General features: G+C 43.0%; 1 protein-coding gene across 1 annotated transcript in view; it reads right to left on the bottom strand.

Annotated features, from left to right (window-relative positions):
* Positions 1-21,833, bottom strand: part of MUC2 (mucin 2, oligomeric mucus/gel-forming) — a 222,657-nt gene that overhangs the window by 168,896 nt on the left and 31,928 nt on the right. Inside the window, 7 exon segments of the mRNA XM_030202464.1 lie at positions 3,146-3,215; positions 5,417-5,527; positions 5,841-5,979; positions 8,431-8,548; positions 10,370-10,495; positions 14,654-14,870; positions 20,428-20,537. Coding sequence (XP_030058324.1) covers positions 3,146-3,215; positions 5,417-5,527; positions 5,841-5,979; positions 8,431-8,548; positions 10,370-10,495; positions 14,654-14,870; positions 20,428-20,537 — 891 coding nt within the window.

The following is a 21,833-nucleotide window of genomic DNA, read 5'->3' as shown; positions in this document are numbered from 1 at the left end:
CCGTTTACAATGGCACTATCCCAGATGGGACCTAAACTGTGATCCACACGGATAAGAGGGACAGAGGACCCTGGTGGGCCCTTACTACTGTGCAGACCAGCAGGCACCTCAGGTAAGCTGTACCTAGGGGGGCCAAGGCTGGATAAAGAGCAGGGTAAGGGAAGAGAAACCAAAGGGTGGAGAACCCAGGCAGAGTAAAAGGGGACCCGCTTAAAAGATAGCGCACTTGGGTCGTGTGTCTGTTTGCTTCACAGGATCTTCCTCACTGCCAAGGAGAAGCAGCAAGAGAGCTCGCAGCAGTGGCGTAGCCACAGGTGGGCCTGGGTGGGCCGGGGCCCATCCACTTAGGGATCAGGCCCACCCAACATCAACACATATTTAGTGCTAGCTAGTGGGGATCCCAAGTTTGCCAGCTGAAGACCTCCCCCTGATGGTGCTGAAAACACTGCTTTCCACTTCAGCAGTCTAGGTTTCCTAAGCTGCTGATATTGGCCTCATCACATTGGTGGGGGGGGGGGGGGGGAGGAGAACACTTGGTGCCCACCCACTTCTTGACTAGGCCCACCCAAAATCTGCTGTCTGGCTACGCCCCTGGCTCGCAGCACATCTTACATCAATTGGTGAAAGCATCCAAGGAACAATAAGGGCCCCTCCTAAAAGCCCTACAGACCCAGATGCAAGCCATGGACGTTCCTGAAGCCCGTCGAGGGGGCCAACACTGATAAGGCGCATTACTCGCCTACCCAGGTAAAGGGTACCTAGGGGGGAGGCGAGGGAGGATCCAAGAAGCTAAGAAATAGAGCAAGTGTAGGACCAGGGAAACAGACAGTCCGCACTTGGAGTCTTCTCTTGTGTTGCAGGCTATATCCCAGCAGACAATCGAGGAGGACGTCGGAGCCCTGGGAAGGCGGGGACGGTGCTGACCGAAGAGAAAAGTCCAAAGGCCCGAGGAGCCGGAGCCCAAGTCGCCAGCAGAAGAAATGGACATGGCAAAGTTGGACACCATGATCCAGGTTCTGGGACTTGGAGAGGGACTTTGTTTAGAGACTGTTGGGACAATGTTTAAGCCTGAAGGGGTGTCTGGGGAAGACAAGACCCCAAGGAGAGGAAAAGTGGCTGAGCCAGTATGTTACCAATGTGGGGAAATGGGCCATGTTGGAGAGTGGTGTCTGGCAGTATGCAGTTCAGAGGATGAACTGGGAGACTGGGAGGAGGGAAATCCTACAGTCAGTTGGTGGGGGTTAAGTAACATGGCAGGCAAGAGGAAGCCCAAAGGCCATGGGAGTCGGGAGGTGACCCATTCCTCAGGGGCAGACTTCATGGTGAGGCCGGGAACCCAAGGAGAAAGAGGTGGCTGCAGGGAAGAGGTCAAGAGGAACCCGCTGCAGGGAAAGCAACCCATGTCCCAGGGAGAGGGGAGGCCACCAACCTGAACAGTGCCAAGAGGGAGGAGGGGTGCCTGGACGAGAGAGGAAAACCCCAGTTGCAGGATAGTGGTGGTCCTGGTAAGAAGGGTAAACCTTCTAGGAAAGGGGGGGTAGGCCCGGGTGAGAACTTCCCAGGTGACAGGATAAAAAGTAGTCCTGATTGTGTAGGGGAAGTCAATGTACACTGTGAGCAGTGGGATGAGACAGCTGAAGATAAAATAGGCTGCCCATGCTCTGGTGAGGAACTGGCAGTATTTCCATGTGGTGGGGAACCAGGGAGAGTTGCCCCAAGGGAGAAATACTGGGAAACCCAGGGAAGAGAAGGTAGTAAGTCATTCACCCTGGAAAGGGGATTAAAGGAATCTCCCAACCATAATCCTGAGTTTGGTAGAAAGCTCCAGGAGGAAGCCCATAAAGAGAATGAGAACCCGCTGTTAAAATCCCTTAAAGAGAGTTTCTGGCAGGTAGAATGGGAGCTACAAGCCCTATGTAAACCTGGGAAACTCCATAGGTACCCTGAGCAACGTCTGAGGGAGGTTCTGGAATTTAATAAGGGACTGATGGTAACCTTAGTGGGCAATATACAGCAGCAGGAGGAGTCCCATAAGGTATTGAAGTCTGAGCGAGACTGAACAGAAATGGGTCCTATTCGAGTCAGCATGTAAGAAAGAAATGGCTGCTTCAGTGCAGGCCTTAGAGGCCAAATGGGCAGAGTCCCTTAAGCAGAAGGAAGGCTGTGAGGCACTGCTAGCCACGGTTAGGGCTGAGCTGCTCACAGAATGTAAGCTAAGGAAGGAAAAGGAAGCAGAGGTAGTCCATCTTACAGCCACCCTGAAAGAGACCCAAGCCTTAAATGAAACCCGAGTAGCTAAGCTGCAGTCCACACATGAGCAAGAGATAAGGGACCTCACAGACAAGTTGCAACTGGACCAGGAGCAGAGAGTAAACCTAGTTAAAGCTGAGTTCCGGAATGCTCGCCTAGAATGGCAAAAAGAGCAGGAGGCCCTAAGGGAAAGTATAAGGGAACAGCAAGCCTTGATTCTACTCCAGAAGCAAAGGGAAAATAAGCTCGTCACCTCTGTAAAGGCAGAATTAGAAGAAGCCAAGCAGGAGGTGAAGCAGAAGGAAATGGAGTTGGCTAAGAGGCAGGAGTGTGTTAAGGAGATGGGTAAACTACAGCAAACAGCTATAGGAGAGCTGAGGGGGATCTTAACCCACGTAAAGGCTGGGCTGGGAGAATTGAAGGGCAACAGGAAAGCCAGGGAAGTGCAGCAGGGACATACTGAAGTGGTGGCTCAGTTAACTGTGGCATTGCAGCAGATCCAAGCTGAGGCCAGGGGCCTGAATGAGCTTAATAGGGAGAAGGTAATCCAGATAGAAGACCTGCACAAGGGATACACCCAAAGGATAGAGGGGTTATTGGTGGAGATGCAGACAGCCCAGGAAAGGGTACGGTACCTTACTCAGAGGAACCTTGAGTTGGAAACTCAGATAAAGGAGTTGCAACAGGTTCAAGCACAGGGGGCAGCTGAGTGGGCTGTTGAGAGGCTGCAGGCCAAGGAAACCACAGAAAGGGCAGAAAGCTGCAGGGTGGCCCTGGAAGAGAGGTGCAGAGTGTTGACCCTCGCAGTGGATGTCCTCTTCCAGGATGGGCAGAGGAGATTAAGGGAGGTTCAGGAAGCAAAATCCTGCATTTTAGACCTCCAGCAAAAGCTTACCTGTCACATAGGGCAGATTCACCTTCAGCTCATTGAGAAGCACAGTGCCATCTTCTTTGAAAGTCACAACCTGAAGAAAATCAAAATGGAAGCCATGTTAGCACTGAGGCCCTTCCACAGAGCCCATGCTGAAGGAGCAGGAAGGGCATAGTGTATCATGAAAACATATTCCATCCTAATGTTGTACTGACAGCACCAATTTGTTTTTCATAGATACAGCACACCAAATGCCTAGGTGATGCAAGATGTCATGATATTTTGTGATAGGGTCGCAGCATTATAGCAGAATCTATTGTAGTCTGTGAGCAAATAGATATCGTTTGAGCTCACTAACAGGAAATATAAAAGAACAGAAACAGCATATCAAACAAAGTTGTCAATTAAGCCATATAACGTTTGCAGTTAGTTTTGCTACTAGTCTCTTGCTCTAAGCTATATATAACAGGAGTTTAAAAGTACCCACAAAAGGATAACATATTTTCTTACAGTATGTTTTCTACTGCTGAACTACTGATGGTATAGAGGTTATTGACCTATATCTTTCCTATAGGCCCTATCTGTTCATATAGATTGCATACATGTAAAAGTGGTGATTTTACATGTAGATAGTTCAAGGGGGAGTGGTGGGGGCAAGGGAGGATGAAGTTTGGAAAAGATCTGGGCAATACAAAAATCTATAGGTCCATCCCCCATATACAAAGAGTATATACATATATGGAAAAAGGTTTCCCTGTCAGGTTTAGAGGCACACACATGTTTTTTTTTTTTTTAATTGCATATTTATTCTAGGGCTTTACATGAGGCATTAAGGGGGTCATTCTCCTTAATTCCAGTTGTTTATTTTCACCTCCAAAATTAAACCAAATTAAAACTGTGGCCTCATAATTATTGATTACTTAAATGGCAGCACTTACATATCTACATTTATAAAATGGGGTAGTTGCACGTGGGAGTGGAACTGCCTACATGTAAAAAGGTCTGAAATTTCCAGTTTGATGTGAAGATGCCAACACACACACACACACACATGCTTGCACACACAAACATGTGCACACACACACATGTGCACACACATGTACACACACACACATACTCTCTCTTTCCATTTTCTGCCTTATACATCGTTCCTGAACAGATTACTGTCTGGTATTGCCATCTCCCAGTCTCTGTAATAGAAAGAGTATTCAGATCTGCCTCCATCGTCATGGCTAGTAGGTCTGGAATTTGATTACATGCACTATGAACATTTGTGCTCATAGTCTTTTAGATTTTGCTTTTTGCTTTCTATCCTCTCTGTATAACTTCATACCTGCTCCTTTTGTTTACTTATTACTTAACAGACTTATGAGATCCTCAGTGCTGTGGCTTTCTCCACTGACTTCATTTGCTTGTCAGAGGTTAACAACCTCATTCAGTTGGCTTCCATCCATGTTGAACTACATTTATCGGTCTGTTTTATATATTGTTTGGCTAATGGATAAGGGAAGATGGATGAATTTTTTTAAGGTTTTAATGTTATCATTGTGTTATTGGTGGGTTGAATACACTCTTGTTTTATTGGTGTTAGGGGAGGGAAGTTGTGTTTATTTGATTTTATTATTTTGTATTACTGTAAACTGCCTGGTGTCTTTTTGAAAACTGGTGATATATCAAATCAATAAATCAAACCAAATGATAATACAGTGACTTCTAGCAATACTCTTGGAAGTATATTCTAGTTGTCAAGGTTTCTTTCATTGCAAGAGAGCAGTAATGGAACAGAGCACACAATGATCAGAATCATTAGGGTAATATAAACAGATCTCGGAGAAATGTTTTTGCTATCAAGTTCCTCAGTTCTGGCTTTCATTTCCTATTGAACTTCAAAGTTCCTTTAGTTATTTTTTTGTTTCAGAAGAATTTGAGGACTTTTTTTGTTTAAACAGTTTATTTCTTAATTTGTATGTTATTTTTTTTAGGCTTATAGCATAGTTTTTGTTAACTGCTTTGAACCACTGATAAGTGGGTGTTGGCGGTATACAAGAAACATGTCACATCACTTATGATTTCAGCAACAGTGATACAGAATGGCACTGTTCAGTGAATCAGCGGTGAAACAAGGAGCTGTGGATCCCTTTGTAGAAGTACATAGCTCTCTCTATGTATCTATCTGTGCCTCACACTCTCTCTCTCTCCTTTTCTGTTGAAGTGTACGCAACGTTTGTCAGAAATACCCAACAATGGTAGTGCATGCACCCAGAGCTCCATCAAGTATTCTGAACTGGTGCTTACATTGCTCCTGCTATCTGTTAATAACACCACTGTCTTGAGACAAGTCTCTCTCTCCGTGGTGCCGCAGGGGGCCAGCTCTCCGATCACTACATGGGAGTCATTCGCAAGTCCCTGAAACAATGGAAAAACAAAAAAAGATCAGATTTGTTATCACAATCAGACATTCTCCTTCTATAGAGTCCAACAGCCTGAGTGAAAATAGAGCAACCTATGGTAGCTATCAGTGCCGGCTGTCTGTAGTGGTTTGGCAGTTGATTAATTTAATGAGCAGATTGAGCTCTTGAGGTCAGAATGTAGGCAAAGATTCTGGACTATGTAAGGATTATTTGCTTTAGAGCTGTGACAAAGCTGGTGGGATATTTTATGACAGGGATGTATATTGCAAGAGCCATGCATTCTTCTTAGGATATTGGGGTCACAGTACCTTGGAAAACACATAGTAGCAGTCCCCATGGAAGGTGTATTTCTTGCCATCGAAGGAAGTGAAATGAGCTCCTCCTTCTACTGAGCAGGTGCCAGGACAGGGCAGGTCCTTGCACACCCACTTTCCAGAATTACACACACTGTGAAAGCAGAGCAACACAAATCAGAGCTGGGTTTCATGGCTTTCAGCAAAGAGTAGGTTAGCTTGTAGAATAATGGTTACTGCTACAGTTCCCAAGCTGTAGATCAGTTGTTTTGTAAACATGTATGAAAAGAAATGCAGGACTACCACAACATAGAGTCCCCTTGGAATTAAAATCAGAATACATCTTATCCCCACAGTGTTAATACTTGAAATGGAGGAAGTCATTTTAGAATGGTTTGGTGGCATTTTCAAGTGTAAAAAGCTACTTTACAGATCTAAATGGACATGCGCTTGTAAGTAGTGATTTTTGGAAGTCATTACTGACATGTTTATGTCCACAGCATGTACAGATTCCAAGGGAGCATGGTGTGGCATTTTAAAATACGTATGTTTCAAAAATCATCCTCATCATCATTTATATGATTATATTCATCCTCTGAATCAAATGTAAGGTGAGCTAATGGCTTGATTTAGACCCAGTGTTTCGAGGAATGAGTCAGATGTTTCAGACTTTGCTTCTTAATTGGCTTCTCTTGTACGAGTAATTTTACAAAGACCAGCATTTGCACATGTATTTGCCGGTACTTACACATGAAAGTTGCAAAATGTGGAACTTCAACTTTTAAGTACTGCTGTTTACATGTATAACGTCCCAAGTAAAGTTGCATACCCTATCCTCCCGAATGCCAGCTGGTAGACATTTCAGTATTCACCTGGTTGAGAACCTCAGGTATGAGAGTGTGGGGAGGGGTGCCCCAGTTTTTGACCTCTTATGGGCCCTACTTGTGTAGATTTGCCTTGGACCTTGGACTCCCTAGGTGTGAACTCAGTGTACAACCTCTTCACAAATGTGAAGGACAATTCTATAACTTGGTGCTAGAGGCCAACTAATTTCATTTTTGATTTTGGTGCTACTTGCCAAATCCATAATTCAATCCTGTTTCAGTTTTAGATGAAAACGCCAGTGTGTATTCAGCTGAAACTGAAACATTGATGTGCCCTTCAAACAGGACCAGCCCCGACTCCTCCTCGGACAGAAGTAGCCACCCACCCACCTATCCATCCATCCATCTGTAGGCCTCCTTGGGCCTATCTTACAATTGTTGGTAGTCCAGTGGTGCAGTTGAAACATGAGCTATTCCCAGTTGCTCCTGTCCATGCTGGTTCCATTGTCAAAATGGCTGCCATGATATTGCTGCATGAGGTCATAAAAGCCATGTTGACAATGGAGTCAGCATGGTCTACAGGTGGTGGGATCTAGAATCGAGACTGCTGCTCCTGTTTGGGGGGGGGGGGGCAGGAAGGAAGAACGGGATCATAGTGCTGATTAGGGGCAGCAGGTTGTAGCGCTGATTAGGGATGACTGGTTTCATTTTCGGCTTTGGCTTTAGCTGAAACTGAATGATGAAATTCAGTCACAGATTCAGTTTCAGCCAAAACTGAAAAAAGCGGTTTTGGTTGCCCTCTATACTTACACACCATTTATATGCCCCAGAGGCACCAAAATAGGCAGTTATGTATGTAGCGTGTAACTACAAGGGAGGCATACATGTGACTGGAGCAAGGAAGAGGTATCAGCAGTCTCCAATGTACTATAAGTTACACATGTCGTAATTAAGCACACCCATTTATGCCAGCCATTGATCTGGCGTACAGGGTCACACCTAAATTTAGATGTGCCAATTCAGGTCTAAACAAGTATTCTATAACGGCATCTTGGTGCAAAGATGTCATTATAGAATTGGTGTACAGCATGTGGTATCAGTACATATTAACTGGAGGTGACAAATTACAGAATTCACCCCCCCCCCCCCCCTGAAAAGTTCTTTCACAATCCTCCTGCTGGGAAGTGGGGTTTTGAAGGTAGGGAACAGGCAGAAATATATACCAGGATCTCATTTTGAAGTCTCAATGTGCTCTTTATCTAGCACCCACAGACATGCAAGCTAAGTGAAGGAGTGAGGCTGGCTGTGGAGTGAGAAACCTTCATGATGCCTTTCTCCAGTCGAGCACCTATTCCCACCTTTGTGGTGGTTTAGTGGGGAGTTAAGTATGTGTAAACTGTATCTACTACCTCCAAATTGGCATGAAATAAGAGGTGGTATATCTTCTGCCCCTGGTTCATGTGTTCTTTTGCTCTTTTCTCTCCTTTCAGAATGAGTATTACCCCTCCCCCTCCCCCCCAGCTGGCAGTGCTTCTTCTAACACAGGGCCCATGGTGATCAACCTTCTTACTTTACCCTAAAAGCAGCCCTGGGAACTTCTTGAAAGTATTTACAATTATTTTTCACCTGTCAGTCACAAATGTACATACCTACTCTTACTGCAGTCCTTTTACAAATATAAACTAGTCAATAACCATATCGAATTTTTTTAAAACACTATGAAATTTGTGACTTTTCCAGGGATACCTAACAGGATTTTTATCACTGCCCTCATTCCTTACCAGTCCTCGCATTCAGTGCTTATCTTTTGTCCTGGTGAGTACAGCTTTCCATGTAGTTTGCAGTGACACTTGCTCACTGGCACACAGCCAGCCCCGGTGAGGTCATCAAGCACAGTCCCTGGAAAACACAGAACCCAACCCTTACTGACTACTGCTGATCCTCCAGTACCCTGTACAGTATCTGCCACACCAATGTTACACATGCAGAAGGAGCCCAAAGGTCTGGGCGGACAGTTGGAAAGAGGAATAGCAAGCTTTTCTGCAGAGATAGGTAATCAATAGAAATCAAACAAAATAAAACATGGAAAAGAAAATAAGATGATACCTTTTTATTGGACATAACTTAATACATTTCCTGATTAGCTTTCGAAGAGATAGGAAACACTGGGCCTCAAGTGCCACAGTGAAGGCAGAGAATGCATATTCAGTAGGGATATCTTGAAACTAAACTGATTTGTGGCATTTGAAGGCTAGCATTGCCTGCTAGGGATGGGTTATCCTGTGTAATGGCATGGGAAATATGAATGCTCAAAATGATTGCACCACAGATATGACTTCAAGAACCTCAGTGGCGACTCTTTTCACATGGATACACAGAACATGATTCGCCTGACATGTCACATTTATTTATTTATTTATTAAGATTTATTTACCACCATTTTGAAGGAATTCACTCAAGGCAGTGTACAATAAGAAGAATAAATCAAACATAATTCAGAAAGGCTGCACACGCTTTCCTAATAGTGCACTCATGTGTGAACCATGACGTATACACAAACCGTCGTGCATTTACAAACCATTGGAAAAGAGTGCATACTCTTTACAAAGAGACCATATTATTTTGAAAGAGTGCACACTCTTAGCAACATTGGTGTTGAAATGAAAAGTAAAACTAATCAAAACAAAACAAAAGGAACAATGCTGCAAGCGACATGAGAAACGAAACAAAAATGTATAGGCTGCCCATCTCTATTGCCTACCTGTGCTCTACAAGTAGAAAAGATTTGAACAGGGCTGTTTGGGGTACTGTAGTCTGAGAAAGATTGAGAAGACACAGAATACATGATCAGACTTAAGTAGAAGATGGAGAAAAGAAGCCAAGTAAGGATAAAAGTAGTGTGGTCTTGCTAAGGTTACCTCCTGATACCATGTCATAACAGGCTTCTCTATTTAAAATATGCGTAGGTTTCTAGTTTTGATTTTCTTGGAGAACTCAATGGAATAATAAGAACCATAAGTCTAGTGTGGTCAGTGTTGTCTCATATCCACTCACATAATTACCAAACCCATCTACCCAGGTAAATGGACTATTTGAAAACTTCTCACCCTCTTTGCAGGCAAAGGTATGCACCTATACACTGATGGTTCTTTGAGTTTGTGTAACTGTTTCGCTTTATACTTATACTTTATTAGATTTGCTAGGCTGCTCTAGCTGCCTGGGCAGAATAGAGCAGTGTACATATACATGACTAAAACATAAAGAAATTTTTGACAGAAAAGATATATAATCACTCAGAAGAAAACAGCGGAAAAATCCAGTCACACAAAGAAAAATTTAATGCATTCATGCTGAAGAAAGTATAAAGCACACAGCAAAGAAGACGGATAATAAAGGAAAGTATAAATCACACAGGTAAGACAAGGGTTGGTTCACCTAATCAACTGGCAGCAATTTCCGACTAATTCTGACCTTCAAAAGCGCCAGGTTTTCAGATTTACCTTAAAGTTTTTAAGGGACAGTTCGCTACAAAGGGAAAGAGGCAAAGAATTCCAGATATGGGGAGAGAGGAAAAAGAAGGCACGATGTCTGGTTGTTTCTGCTTTTTGAAACTCCCTAGAAACTGCCACCCTAGACAACTGCCTAGTCTACCTAATGGTTAAGATGCCTTTGGGTTTGCATGACTGCCCTAAGCTTGTTATACTTGAGATCAGGGCCTACCTTCAGGGCAGAAGCAGCCATCCATATGATGCTCTTCACAGAGTCGGCGGATATCCAGATGGGAGCAGGTGTTCATGCATGGAGAGCCACTTTCCAAGTACACCATGTTTGTGGGACATTGCTTTGCTGAAATGCAGAAATCCTTGCTGATTCAATGATTCAATTATGAGACGAGTTAAAATTGTATGCAGATCTGTCTCATGCAAATTCATTAATGATATCCTGAAAATTCAACTGATTTGCACCCTTTGAGGCTTAAAGTTGGACATCCGTGGAGGGGACTTTTTGATATGATGTCTAAGTCCAATTTTGAATGCACATGAGATAGAGCTGCATGTATTGCTTCTGTGCATGCAAATCTATCCCTGTATACTCATTGTGGATTATCTGGAAAACCAAACTGGTTACGGGATATTTCAGGACTGGCTTGAGAAGCTCTGCTCTAGGACCATAGCTGTCCCCATCTCAGAATCCATGTTTCAGACTGCAAAGAGTATTTGTCTCTCTCCTTTCCTTCTTTGTTCACCTTCCCATAAAGCTTTCTCCAAATCAGTTTTGACAATAACCATTTCAGTGATGAAGTTAATAATATCGATATGGTAAAATACAGATCTTATACTGAAGGGCTGACTCGTTGAGTCATGATACACAGTGTACACTGCCAAAGAGTTCAGATTTCTGTTCAGAACATTGAATAGCTATTGGAAGCTCTTTGTCAGGCAGTGGCACTTCCCGTAGATTGCTATGGGTTGCATACGGAGTCCTGGAACATTTTAGCAGCTTGTACTCTAACGAGGTACCAATCTGCTAGAATTCAGAGGGAAAGCAGAGGTCACCAACTTAGAATGTCAGAAAGAGAATGCCATAGAAAAGCCACAAGTGTAACTCAACCTAGTATAATAGATTTATTAAGCCAAGGAACAAAAACTTCCTGTTAAGCCACCTGAGAACACTCTGAGGCAGCAGACATATAATATAGTATGGGTATTTCATGTTTTCTATTAGAGTTCCTTGCTTAAATCTTTCACGGTCTCCTTGTTAACTTAAACCTTGTTATTACTTCCTTGTCTCTCTGTCCTAACTAGATCATAAGCTCTTAAGCTCCAAGGGGCAGGAACTGTCTCATATGTGTCTTTGTACAGTTCTGCATGTCTGGTATGTGCTATATAAATCCTGATTTATTATTATTAATATTATTGTTAATACTTTTAATATTAAAATAACTACATTGCACCTTCTCCAGATACCCACCAATATTTAAAGAGATATTCCTGTCTTTTTCTGAATTATTCTGTACTGCTTTATAACTAGGAAAAATAGAATTCAGAAGCAATCCAATCAACACAGACAAAAAAAGGACTATTGCATGTTCTTTGTGATCTGTGGAATCCCTCAGTCTTCTGCCAAATGACAGCAAACCCTTCTGGGCAGTAGGGGAAAGAGATTCTGATGCACTACTTTACTTCCTGGGGAAATAAGATCATGCACCAGCCACAAGGAATGCCCCCAATACATCAGCACCAGTTCAGAGGGTAAATAAACTGGACCCAGGGCAGAAACTAAGGAGCGGGCCCAGCAGCCAGACATCCTGATGCTCTGTCTCAGTGGCATCACTCAGCTTTGTCACAGGGGTGCATTGTAATGCTACTTGTATACCCCCCCCCCCCATTAAAATTGGCCCTGCAAGACTGTCCATGTTATTTTTGTTTCCTGTGATCCTAATATAGTACATTTTTAACACATCTAGCAAATAATTTTAATTATATTCAGTGGTACTACATGTTTAGTTAGTGCCATTGAATATAATGGTATGCTTAAATGCCCTACTTATGTGTATACTTTCTATATATAAGCACTAAATAACAGACAATATCCAGCTGATATTCAGTCGGCAATGGTAAGTGTTCTTTTAAACATTGACTTCTGCTGGCTAGATTAGCTTTGGATATTCATTGCTGGGCCATGTCCTTGGCCACCAGAACTTATGCGGGTCCTGGCCGATATTCAGCCAGGGAATGCATAAGAAAGTTATGTAGGCCCTGGCTGAATATTGGCTGGGACCCACATAACTATTTTTGAGTTTAAAAGCCCTCCCAATCCCACTCCAGGGCTCCCAAATAGCCTCCTTCCTACTCTCTCCTCCCAAGCCCATGAGCATCAATGCATTTCCTCTCCTTCCAAACAAACCCCCTCCCTCAACTCCCTCCAGGTCTAGGTAGGCCCCCTTGGGCCTACCTGTCTCCCTGATGGTCCTAGTGTGGTTGTTGGGGACAGGAGTGAAGCCCCCTCTCTCCTGCCCCTTTGTGGCTGCCCTTGCAAAATGACTGCTGTGATTTCTCATAAGTGCAGCTGCAAGGGGCAGAAGTGAGGGGGCTTCACTTCTCCTGCCCCCAACAACCCCACTAGGACTATCAGGGAAACACGTAGGCCCGAGGGGGCCTACCTAGACCTCAGGGGGGGTTAGGGGGCTCATTCAGGGGGGAGGGGAGGGGTGTTAATGCTCACAGGCTGGGGGGGAGGGAATAGGAGGGAGAGGGCTACCTGGGAGGTCAGGAGTAGATCAGGAGGGCTTTTAAACACAAAAATAGTAATGCAGGTCCCAACTGATATTCAGTGCCAAGGTCTGCATAGCTAAGTAGGTGAACGTATTCACCCGTTAACTATGCAAGTACTGGCACCTGTTTAACCCCCGGCTCTTCCCCAATACCACCCCAGTACCGCCTCTGACCTGTCCACTTTTTTCTTGGGTGGTGTCTGGGGATATTCAGCAGTACTGTCCTGTTAAGCGCTGTTGAATATCCCCACTTAGTAATAAAAAGAGTGGTTAGAACAGTGGGTTGAGAACCTGGGAAGCCAGGATCCAATCCATCAATTCTCTTTGGAGTTTTTTTTCTAAGCTGTGGTAAGCGCTAGCACATGCTTACCACAACTTAAAATGGCTAACCACAGGACGCACTCAGGCATCCCGTGGTAAAATTCCAAATCTGCATGCACTAACCATGCGCTAAAAAAATATTTTTTTCATTTTTGTTGGAGAGGTGTGTCTGCAGGGTTGAGAGGCAGCATTACTGTGCTAATCAGGTAGCGTGTCTGCATTACCATATGCTAACTGGTTAGAGGAGAATTACTGCATGAGCCCTTACCACCTATAACATAGGTGCTGGTACACACTCCTGCAGTAATTCTTTTCAGTGGCCACTCACTAATGGCAAGATTAGCACATGGCCACTAATAGATAAAATAGGAAATCATTTATTTTCGCGCTGTGGAAAAAATGGCCTTAGTGCACAGGAAAAACCTGCTTGAGGGCATACTAAAGCCACTTTTAGCACAGCTTAGTAAAAGAACCCTTTGTGATTGGGACAAGTCACTAAGGGACCCTTTTACTAAGGCATGTAAGGGCCTATGTGCGTCCAGCGTGCCTCAAATCGGCATTACCGCCTGGCTACCACGTGCCCCAGGTGGTAATTCTGAATTTGGTGCACACAGAAAGCACGCAGTACAAAATATTTTCTATTTTCTACCACGTGGTTCTTACCCAGCAGTAAATGACAGTGGGTGCATGCTGCATGCCTACCGCCCTAGTAGAGTATGAGACCTTACTACTAAGTTAATGGGTGGCGGTAAGGTCTCAGGCCGAAAATGGACGTGCACTGGTTTTTATTTTGCCACACGTCCATTTCCGGCCCCTTAAAAAAGGGCCCTTTTTCCAGGACACAGTAAAAAATGGCCTGGCGCACGCTCAAAAGACGTGTGCAATTACAGCTCCTTATTTTTGTTGTGGGGGGGGGGAGGGGTTTGAATGATACTTTGATGCCTGCTGCTTTGAATTTTGTTTTACTTTCCAGTTTCTGATATTTTATTTGATTAATCTGATTATGTACTCCTTCAGTCCTTTGGTTCCTGAATGACATTTTTCTTACGGTTCTTGTTTTTCCGCTAGAATTTTATTTTGCTCTCCTAATTTTTACTCATATATTATGAGGAAAAGTTAACAATGTGGGTTACTGTTGATGTCTTATTCTGCCACTAATGTGTTATTTTAGCACAGATACCATTTCATACAATGAGACCCAGTTAATAATAAGTGGGGTTAACAGTAAAATATTAGTCTTAATGGTAGTCCACGTTGATAATGGTCCCCCTTTATGTCCTTTGTTTTCAGCTATTTTAACTCTGAATACTTGTAGAATGCTTATAGTAGAATTAAACAGTAGCAAACAATCTTGGAGATAGAATATTGGAGCTATCCTTTGCCATCCCTTCTCCCATACCCAAACTTACGACAGAAGTTTTCTGTTCTCCAGTTTTGTGGCCGACCACCGGCATGAGAGCACTGGCGAGAGTACTCAGAAATGGTACTACATATGCAGAAGGAGTCCTGAGTTTTCTTGCAGGAGCACATATCTTGCATGCAGGCCTTGATGTAGAGTTCTAGGTTCAGATGGGTCTTGCAGTCATCAAATGCCGACATCGTCAGTAGCTTCTCACATTCGGAACGCTAAAGAAAGTCAGAACAAGAGGAAGGTCAACGGAGTCTCCAAATTGCAATGGTATCATCTCTTTTCATTCAGCTTCTCTTGGAGGTTATTTTAAATTATGACTTCCAAAAGCTAAATCTGATTCAGAAGAGTTTAATGGCCTAGGGGCTAGTGTTCTGCAAGGCTTGTCCCTCGAAACCCAGTGAGTCTCTAATGAATGAGATTTAGGGGCTCATTTTAAAAAAAGAAAAACATCTCAGAAATGGCATAAAGTGGCATTTGGACGTTTAACTCCCTAAAACATCCAAATCACGATTTCCAAAACTCAGATTTGAGAAGTTTTTCTCTGCAGTGTCTACAAATCACAAGAGGTGTATTAGGGACATGATGAGGGTGGGATTTTGGCATTCCCAAAACTTGGACATTTTTCTGCCATAATGGAACAAAGCAAAAATGTCCAGGGCTAAAATGTAGACATTTTGGTCTAGTCCTGTTTCAATCACCATTAAATCACAAAAATGTGTCCTAAATGACCAGATGACCACTGGAGGGATTAAGACATGATTTTTCTTACTCCCCCAGTGGTCACTGGCCCTCTCCCACCCCCAAAGATGTGAAAAAAAAAACAGTAAGTACCAGTCTCTTTGGCAGCTTCAGATTTATGTCCAGGCCTATTAGAGCTGCAAGCAGGCCCCTGGAGTAGCCTAGTGGTTGGTGCAGTAGACTGTAGAGAAGGGGACCCAGGCTCATATCCCATTCTAACTGGTACAGTTCTGGTGGAATGTGTGAGCCCTCCAATACTCACCAAAAACCTACTGTACCTACATATAGGTGATACAGCCGTAAAGGCTATTGCAATGGTGTACAGTTGAGTAGGTTTTTGGTGGGTCTTGAAAATCTCCCCATACAATATAAGGAGGTAATGGTGAGATGTGTACCTGGGACCTTTTATGTCAAGTCCACTACGGTGCCCCCTAGGGTGCCCTGCTTCTCTGCTGGGATGTCTATTTGGCCAGTTTACTGAATACTGGCCTCCCCCACCCCCACCCCGTACATCCCAATAGCTTGTTTTTATGCGTATTTCCCTTGGACTTTTTTTTAAATGGTCCTGAAAGATGGACACACTGAGCCCAAAAACATCTAGCAAATGGCCATTTTCAAAATAAAAGGACATTTTCTGGTTTGAAAATAGCTTTGTTCACTACTGGATTTTTAGACATTTTCTGCAAAACGTCCAAAATCAGATTTAGATGTCATATTGAAAATACCCCTCCACATACAGTATTAAACTTGCAGCCATCAGTGTTTTTTAGGTACTGACTGCTGTGACTTTTTCTCTGCCTGGATACTTAGTGAAAAGCCATAGTTAGATACCGGAGTTGAGCATCCAGGTATTTAGTAACGACCAGAAGTTATTTGGGTACTGCCAATATTCAGTGCAGGAGCCGGGTTGCTATCTGGACAGCTGAATCAGTGGTACCTGGATCACTTCCAGCTTTGCCTTGGCTTCACCCCCAGAGTACCCCAGCATACCCAGATAGTATGGAGGCAATCAGACTGGATTTTCAGCAGCACTATATGGGTAAATGCTACTGAAAATCTGGTGAAAACCCAGTGAGATTTTTTTTCAAGTTGAAAATGTTGCGCAGATTGCAGGACCTACTTTCTAGTTTGAATTTTACGACAGTGGTGCAGTCACTTGTGATGCCTGTATTTGCTTACTGCAATTTGTTACTGTTGGGTTTATTTCTTTATCTGTTGAAACCTTTGCAGTTAGCTCAGAATGCATCAGCTAGATTAATTTCAGGGGTTTCTAAACGCCCATATTTCTCTGATTTTGTGTGAATTACACTGGCTACCAGTAAAGTGGAGAATTCAGTTTAAGCTTTGAGTGATTTACAGAGTTATTTTATTTACTACATTTGTATCCCACATTTTCCCACCTCTTTGGCAGTACCCAAATAAAGGGCGAGATACCTACCCCTTTAGCTTCGGTGTTTATTGTCCACTATGGCTTCTTAGATCTGCTGATAAACTGTTATTGATTGTTCCTTCTTATAAACAGGTCAGATTGGAAGATATTAGATCTAAAACTTTTTATATTGAAGATTCCTGCTTATGGAATGAGTTGCCAATTGAATTAAGAAACGTTGAGAACTATTTGCAATCTAGAAAACTGCTTATGACTTATTATTTCTCTCAGGATAATTATTGATGGCCGATGCCCGTTGATTGGGAACTACTAGTTTTAACTCTTTGTTTTTTACTGTTTTGTATTGAAGATGTTGTTTTTGTTTAAATAAATTGTATAGGTTATTTTTGTAAACCACCTAGAATATAGGGTAGTGTGGTCTGTAAACCGTGTTATATAAAATAAAATAAATAAATAAAATTTATCCAGGCAGGAACAGCCCCTTAATATTTAAGAAATCGATCACATTGAAGTCCAGAGGGATAATGATGATAACTACAGAGTAAAATGTTCCCTTTCCAAAGAGTTGGTGGATATATATGTATATTGTCTAAGGAGTCCACTACTTTGAGATGTCATGCCTGTCTTTCCCTTCTCTCCTTACCCAATAGTTCTCCTTGCTTGTGTTTCTCCCTGTTTCCTATGTATTCTCTCTTGCTTTCTGTCCTATGATTAATGGCATGCTCTTCTTTCTTTTGAAATAAATTTTTTCAATGTGCTTCTTCACAAGATGCTATATATTATCCTGCTTATTTTCGAAAGAGAAAAATGCCTATAGTGCGACCTAAATCGCGAGATAGACGTTTATCTCGCAAAGGCGCCCAAATCGATATAATCGAAAGCCGATTTTGGGCGTTTCCAACTGCACTCCGTCGCAGAAATGAATAAAATTGACGGGGGTGTGTCGGAGGCATGGTGGAGGTGGAACTGGGGCGTGGTTATCGGCCAAGGAGAGATGGGCGTCTTTAGCTGATAATCGAAAAAAAAGGCGTTTTTACCGCGAATTTGGGTCACTTTTTTTGGACCCTTTTTTCTCAAGAACAAGTCCCAAAAAAGTGCCCCAACTGCCCAGATGACCACTGGAGGGAATCGGGGATGACCTCCCCGGACTCCCCCAGTGGTCACTAACCCCCTCCCACCAAAAAAAACCCACTTTACAAACTTTTTTTCCAGCCTCTATGCCAGCCTCAAATGACGTACCCACCTCCATGACAGCAGAATGTGTTCGATCCTGTCACAGCCTTTCCCTGGGTCAGATGTGGCTCTCGGGTGCAGTACAGGGTCACATCAGCATTGCATTGTGGTGGGTGTAGGGTATTGGGCTCCGTGATTTCATTAGCTTGTGTTACAGTCTCACGATGTTGGTAGTTGGTAGGCTCTTCTCCCATGGTGCTTTTCCCCCTGCCTATTGGGTCAGAGTGTGCCCTGTTGTGTTTCCTGTTGTAGTCCATGCGGTAGTGGCCATTTTTGTAAGCCAGTTTTAGTTCCCTTTCCTGTGTTAGCCACGTTAGAGAACTTAGTTCTTACCTTGAATGTGGCTGAAAGAGGGCATTGTACAGCATTCTGCCAGCTCTGACCTACTGCTCATCTCAGTACCAGGGAGACTCGTTGCCAGTGGGGCACAACCTCTGATCTGCAGTTAACTGTGAGTAAATGCGGTTATTCCAATAAAGGACGTTTTCGGAGAGATTAGTCTTCAGGTGTCAACTGGTGTGCCAATGTTATATAGCAGCAACCAGTCCTAGAGGCCTGCGTGTATGCAAGTCCCTGGAGCACTTTTAGTGGGTACCGCAGTGCACTTCAGCTAGGTGGCCCCAGGACCATCCCCCCCCCCCTCACCTGTAACACTTGTGCTGGTAAATGGGAGGCCTCCAAAACCCACTGTACCCACATGTAGGTGCCCCCTTCACCCCTAAGAGCTACGGTAGTGTTGTACATTTGTGGGTAGTGGGTTTTGGGGGAGGGGGGTTGGGTGCTCAGCACCCGTGGTAAGGAAGCTATGCATGTGGGAGCGTTGTCTGAAGTCCACCACACTGACCTCTAGGGTGCCCAGTTGGTGTCCTGGCATATCAGGGGGGCCAGTGTACTACGAATCCTGGCCCCTCCCACAACCAAATGGCTCGGATTAGGACGTTTTGGAGCTGGGCATTTTTAGTTTCCATTATCGCTAAAAAAAACAAACGCCCAGCTCAAAAACGTCCATTTTTTCGAAAATACGGTTCGGCCCGCCCCTTCACGGACCCATTCTCGGAGATAAACACCCATGGAGATAGGCGTTTCCATTTGATTATGCCCCTCTATGTCTTTTATTAGACCTTAAACATTAAGGTATGATAGAGGTCTATAAAATAACGAGTGGAGTGGAATGGGTGGACGTGAATTGCTTGTTTACTCTTTCCAAAAATACTAGGACTAGAGAGCACACAATGAAGCTACAAAGTAGTAAATTTAAAACAAATTGGAGAAAATATTTCTTCACTCAATGTGTAATTAAACTCTGGAATACGTTGCTAGAGAATGTAGTCAAAGCAGTTAGCTTAGTGGGGTACAAAAGAGGTTTGGATAGCTTCCTAAAAAATAGTCCATAAGTCATTATTAAGATGGACTTGCGGAAAATCCACTGCTTATTTCTAGGATAAGCAGCATAAAATGTATTGTACTGTTTTGGGATCTTGCCAGGTACTTGTAACCTGGATTTACCACTGTTGGAAACAGGATGCTGGGCCTGATGGACCTTTGGTCTGTTCTAGTATGGCAACACTTATGTACTATGTAAAAGTCTGGGGTTGAATATCATTATTATGAGAGCATTTGTCTTTCTGTAAAACAAACACCCTGGCAGTAAGGACAAACAGTGACATAATTGCAGCCAAAGGATACAGTAAAGAGCTTCCTACAAAGCTTGTTCAAAGGCTGCCATTAAACTATTAGGAGGTGTAGTTCTCAATTGTTTTTTAAAGGCTCTTGGGAAGCTGCCAAGTTCAGAAATAGAAGCAGTAAGCCATGAGGATGCCCTAAAATTCAGAATGTTGAAATGAAAGTGATGCAGCTACAGAAGTCCTATATTCTAAAATTAGCCACAGAAAACCAGACCAATACATCATAAGAACCTATTTGGTACCTGTGAAATCACACTGCTTGACAACTAGTCCACGCTAGCCTAATAACATGTTGGGGTTCACTTTTCCAGATCAGTACTCAATAGAAGCTTGCAGATTATCAGTGGCTTCTCCTATGAAATGTACATAGCTCTAGGATAGAAACCTTGCAAATGTTTAGCACTTCCATCTTGATATCTTCATGAGGTTATTAGTTTTGTCCTACTGCAAATATGGACTTGTAGTCTCAATTTTTCTAACAAAATCAAAACTATAACTTTAAGCATGATTTTGAGCAAACTCAGTCAGCCGACAGCCCTATCCTTTCATCCTATGCTGAGAACCCAGCAGAGTGTTATCTTCCTCCCTTACCTCCTCAGTTCCAGGCTCAATATGGGTAACACAACTCTATTCAATGCTCCTTTTCTCAGTTCTTGGGTCCCTTTACACCTTCCTTTATGCTGTTCAAATATCAGATACATTAACTCTACATTACTATTTACTCACATGCTGGGAGCAGACAGACATACTCTGTGTCTCATCTGGATCTCTGCACTCATCATTTGGCTTGTGAACCTTCTGTAAGTTTCCAAATGTGACTGGGCCATAGTACATATCTGCAACAAGAAAGCATGAAGAAAGCAATGGTACCATCCTCTAGAGAAGGAGCAATTTTTGCATCATGTGGATTGTGATCCAACTGCATAAAGTCCAATTCAGGTATTTGTCAGAACTTGGGCTTTTTGGACCATGATTTGCATTTGGACTTTACCAAACTAATAAAAGCCTGGTAAAAGTTCCACATTTCTTCAATCATGATATTAGAATGATATGTGTTATCATTCTCTCCTGTATGGAAAGTCAAATGGACAACATAATTTTCTATTTTCCTTCAATGAAAGGGTAACACCTTCAAACAAAAGTGTCCCTCTTAAGTAAGTCATTCATCTTAATAGGCTTCAACATATTTACCCACTTATAACTACTGAAAGGCATAGAAATGCCACTCACCGGTGGCTCAGCAATGTGAAAGGTATCAAGCTCTGATCATGTAGTTTAGCAGGTCTATAACATTGTAAAATGTTTAAAATTTTGGATTAATCTCACTTAGTGATATTGTATTTTTTTCTTTCTTTTGTATTCTGATGTAGTTTATACTTTGTATAGGATATTTTGTTTTCTTTTATTATTCAATTTTGTAAAACACCAAGGTTCATTTTTTTTGGATTATGCAGTATATAAACCTTAGCTGCGATAAGAAGATAAGAGGTACCAAGTAATATTCTACTAAAATGATCACAGTGAAACCATCAGAGTTTCAAGGAAATGTTAAAATGTTCATGATTCTTTTTAATGTTAGGTTTGGTCCTCTGTACCTGGATTAAACCATACAGGCACATAGGGGTAAATTCAAGAAAGATTACCAAAAGCTAGGTACCAAACATTTGGTTGCTAAGCATCAGTTCTATAATAGCAGTTCCAGATAGAACTGCTGTTATTGTAGACTAGCTTAACTTTAAGCTCATAAACTGGTGTAAGTGCTTGTGCCTAATTATAGCAATTAGGTGCATGACTGCATGTATTCAATAACATGTGTGTGCAAGTCCTGGGCATGCCCCTGACCTACCTATGCTCCTCCCCAGTACACACCGCCTTTGCAGTTGCATGCTATGGAGTTTGCACAAACATGTTATAGAATATTGACTAAAGGCAGTTGCACACGTAACGGCTAAATAGTACAACATAGCACCAATTAACATTACTTAGCGAAATATTGGTTGATAACACCAATTAGCAGCTCACTAAGGGGCCCATTTACAAAGGCGCATAGAGGGGCATAATCGAACGTGAATGCCCATCTCCGTGGGCGGCCATGTCCGTGGGCGGCCATATGAAAGGGCGGGACAAACCGC

This window comes from Microcaecilia unicolor, chromosome 4, assembly GCF_901765095.1.
Source record: "Microcaecilia unicolor chromosome 4, aMicUni1.1, whole genome shotgun sequence".
In the NCBI taxonomy this organism is placed as follows: domain Eukaryota; kingdom Metazoa; phylum Chordata; class Amphibia; order Gymnophiona; family Siphonopidae; genus Microcaecilia; species Microcaecilia unicolor.
The sequence above is the reverse complement of the archived record's forward strand: the minus strand, read 5'-3'. Positions and strand labels throughout refer to the sequence as shown.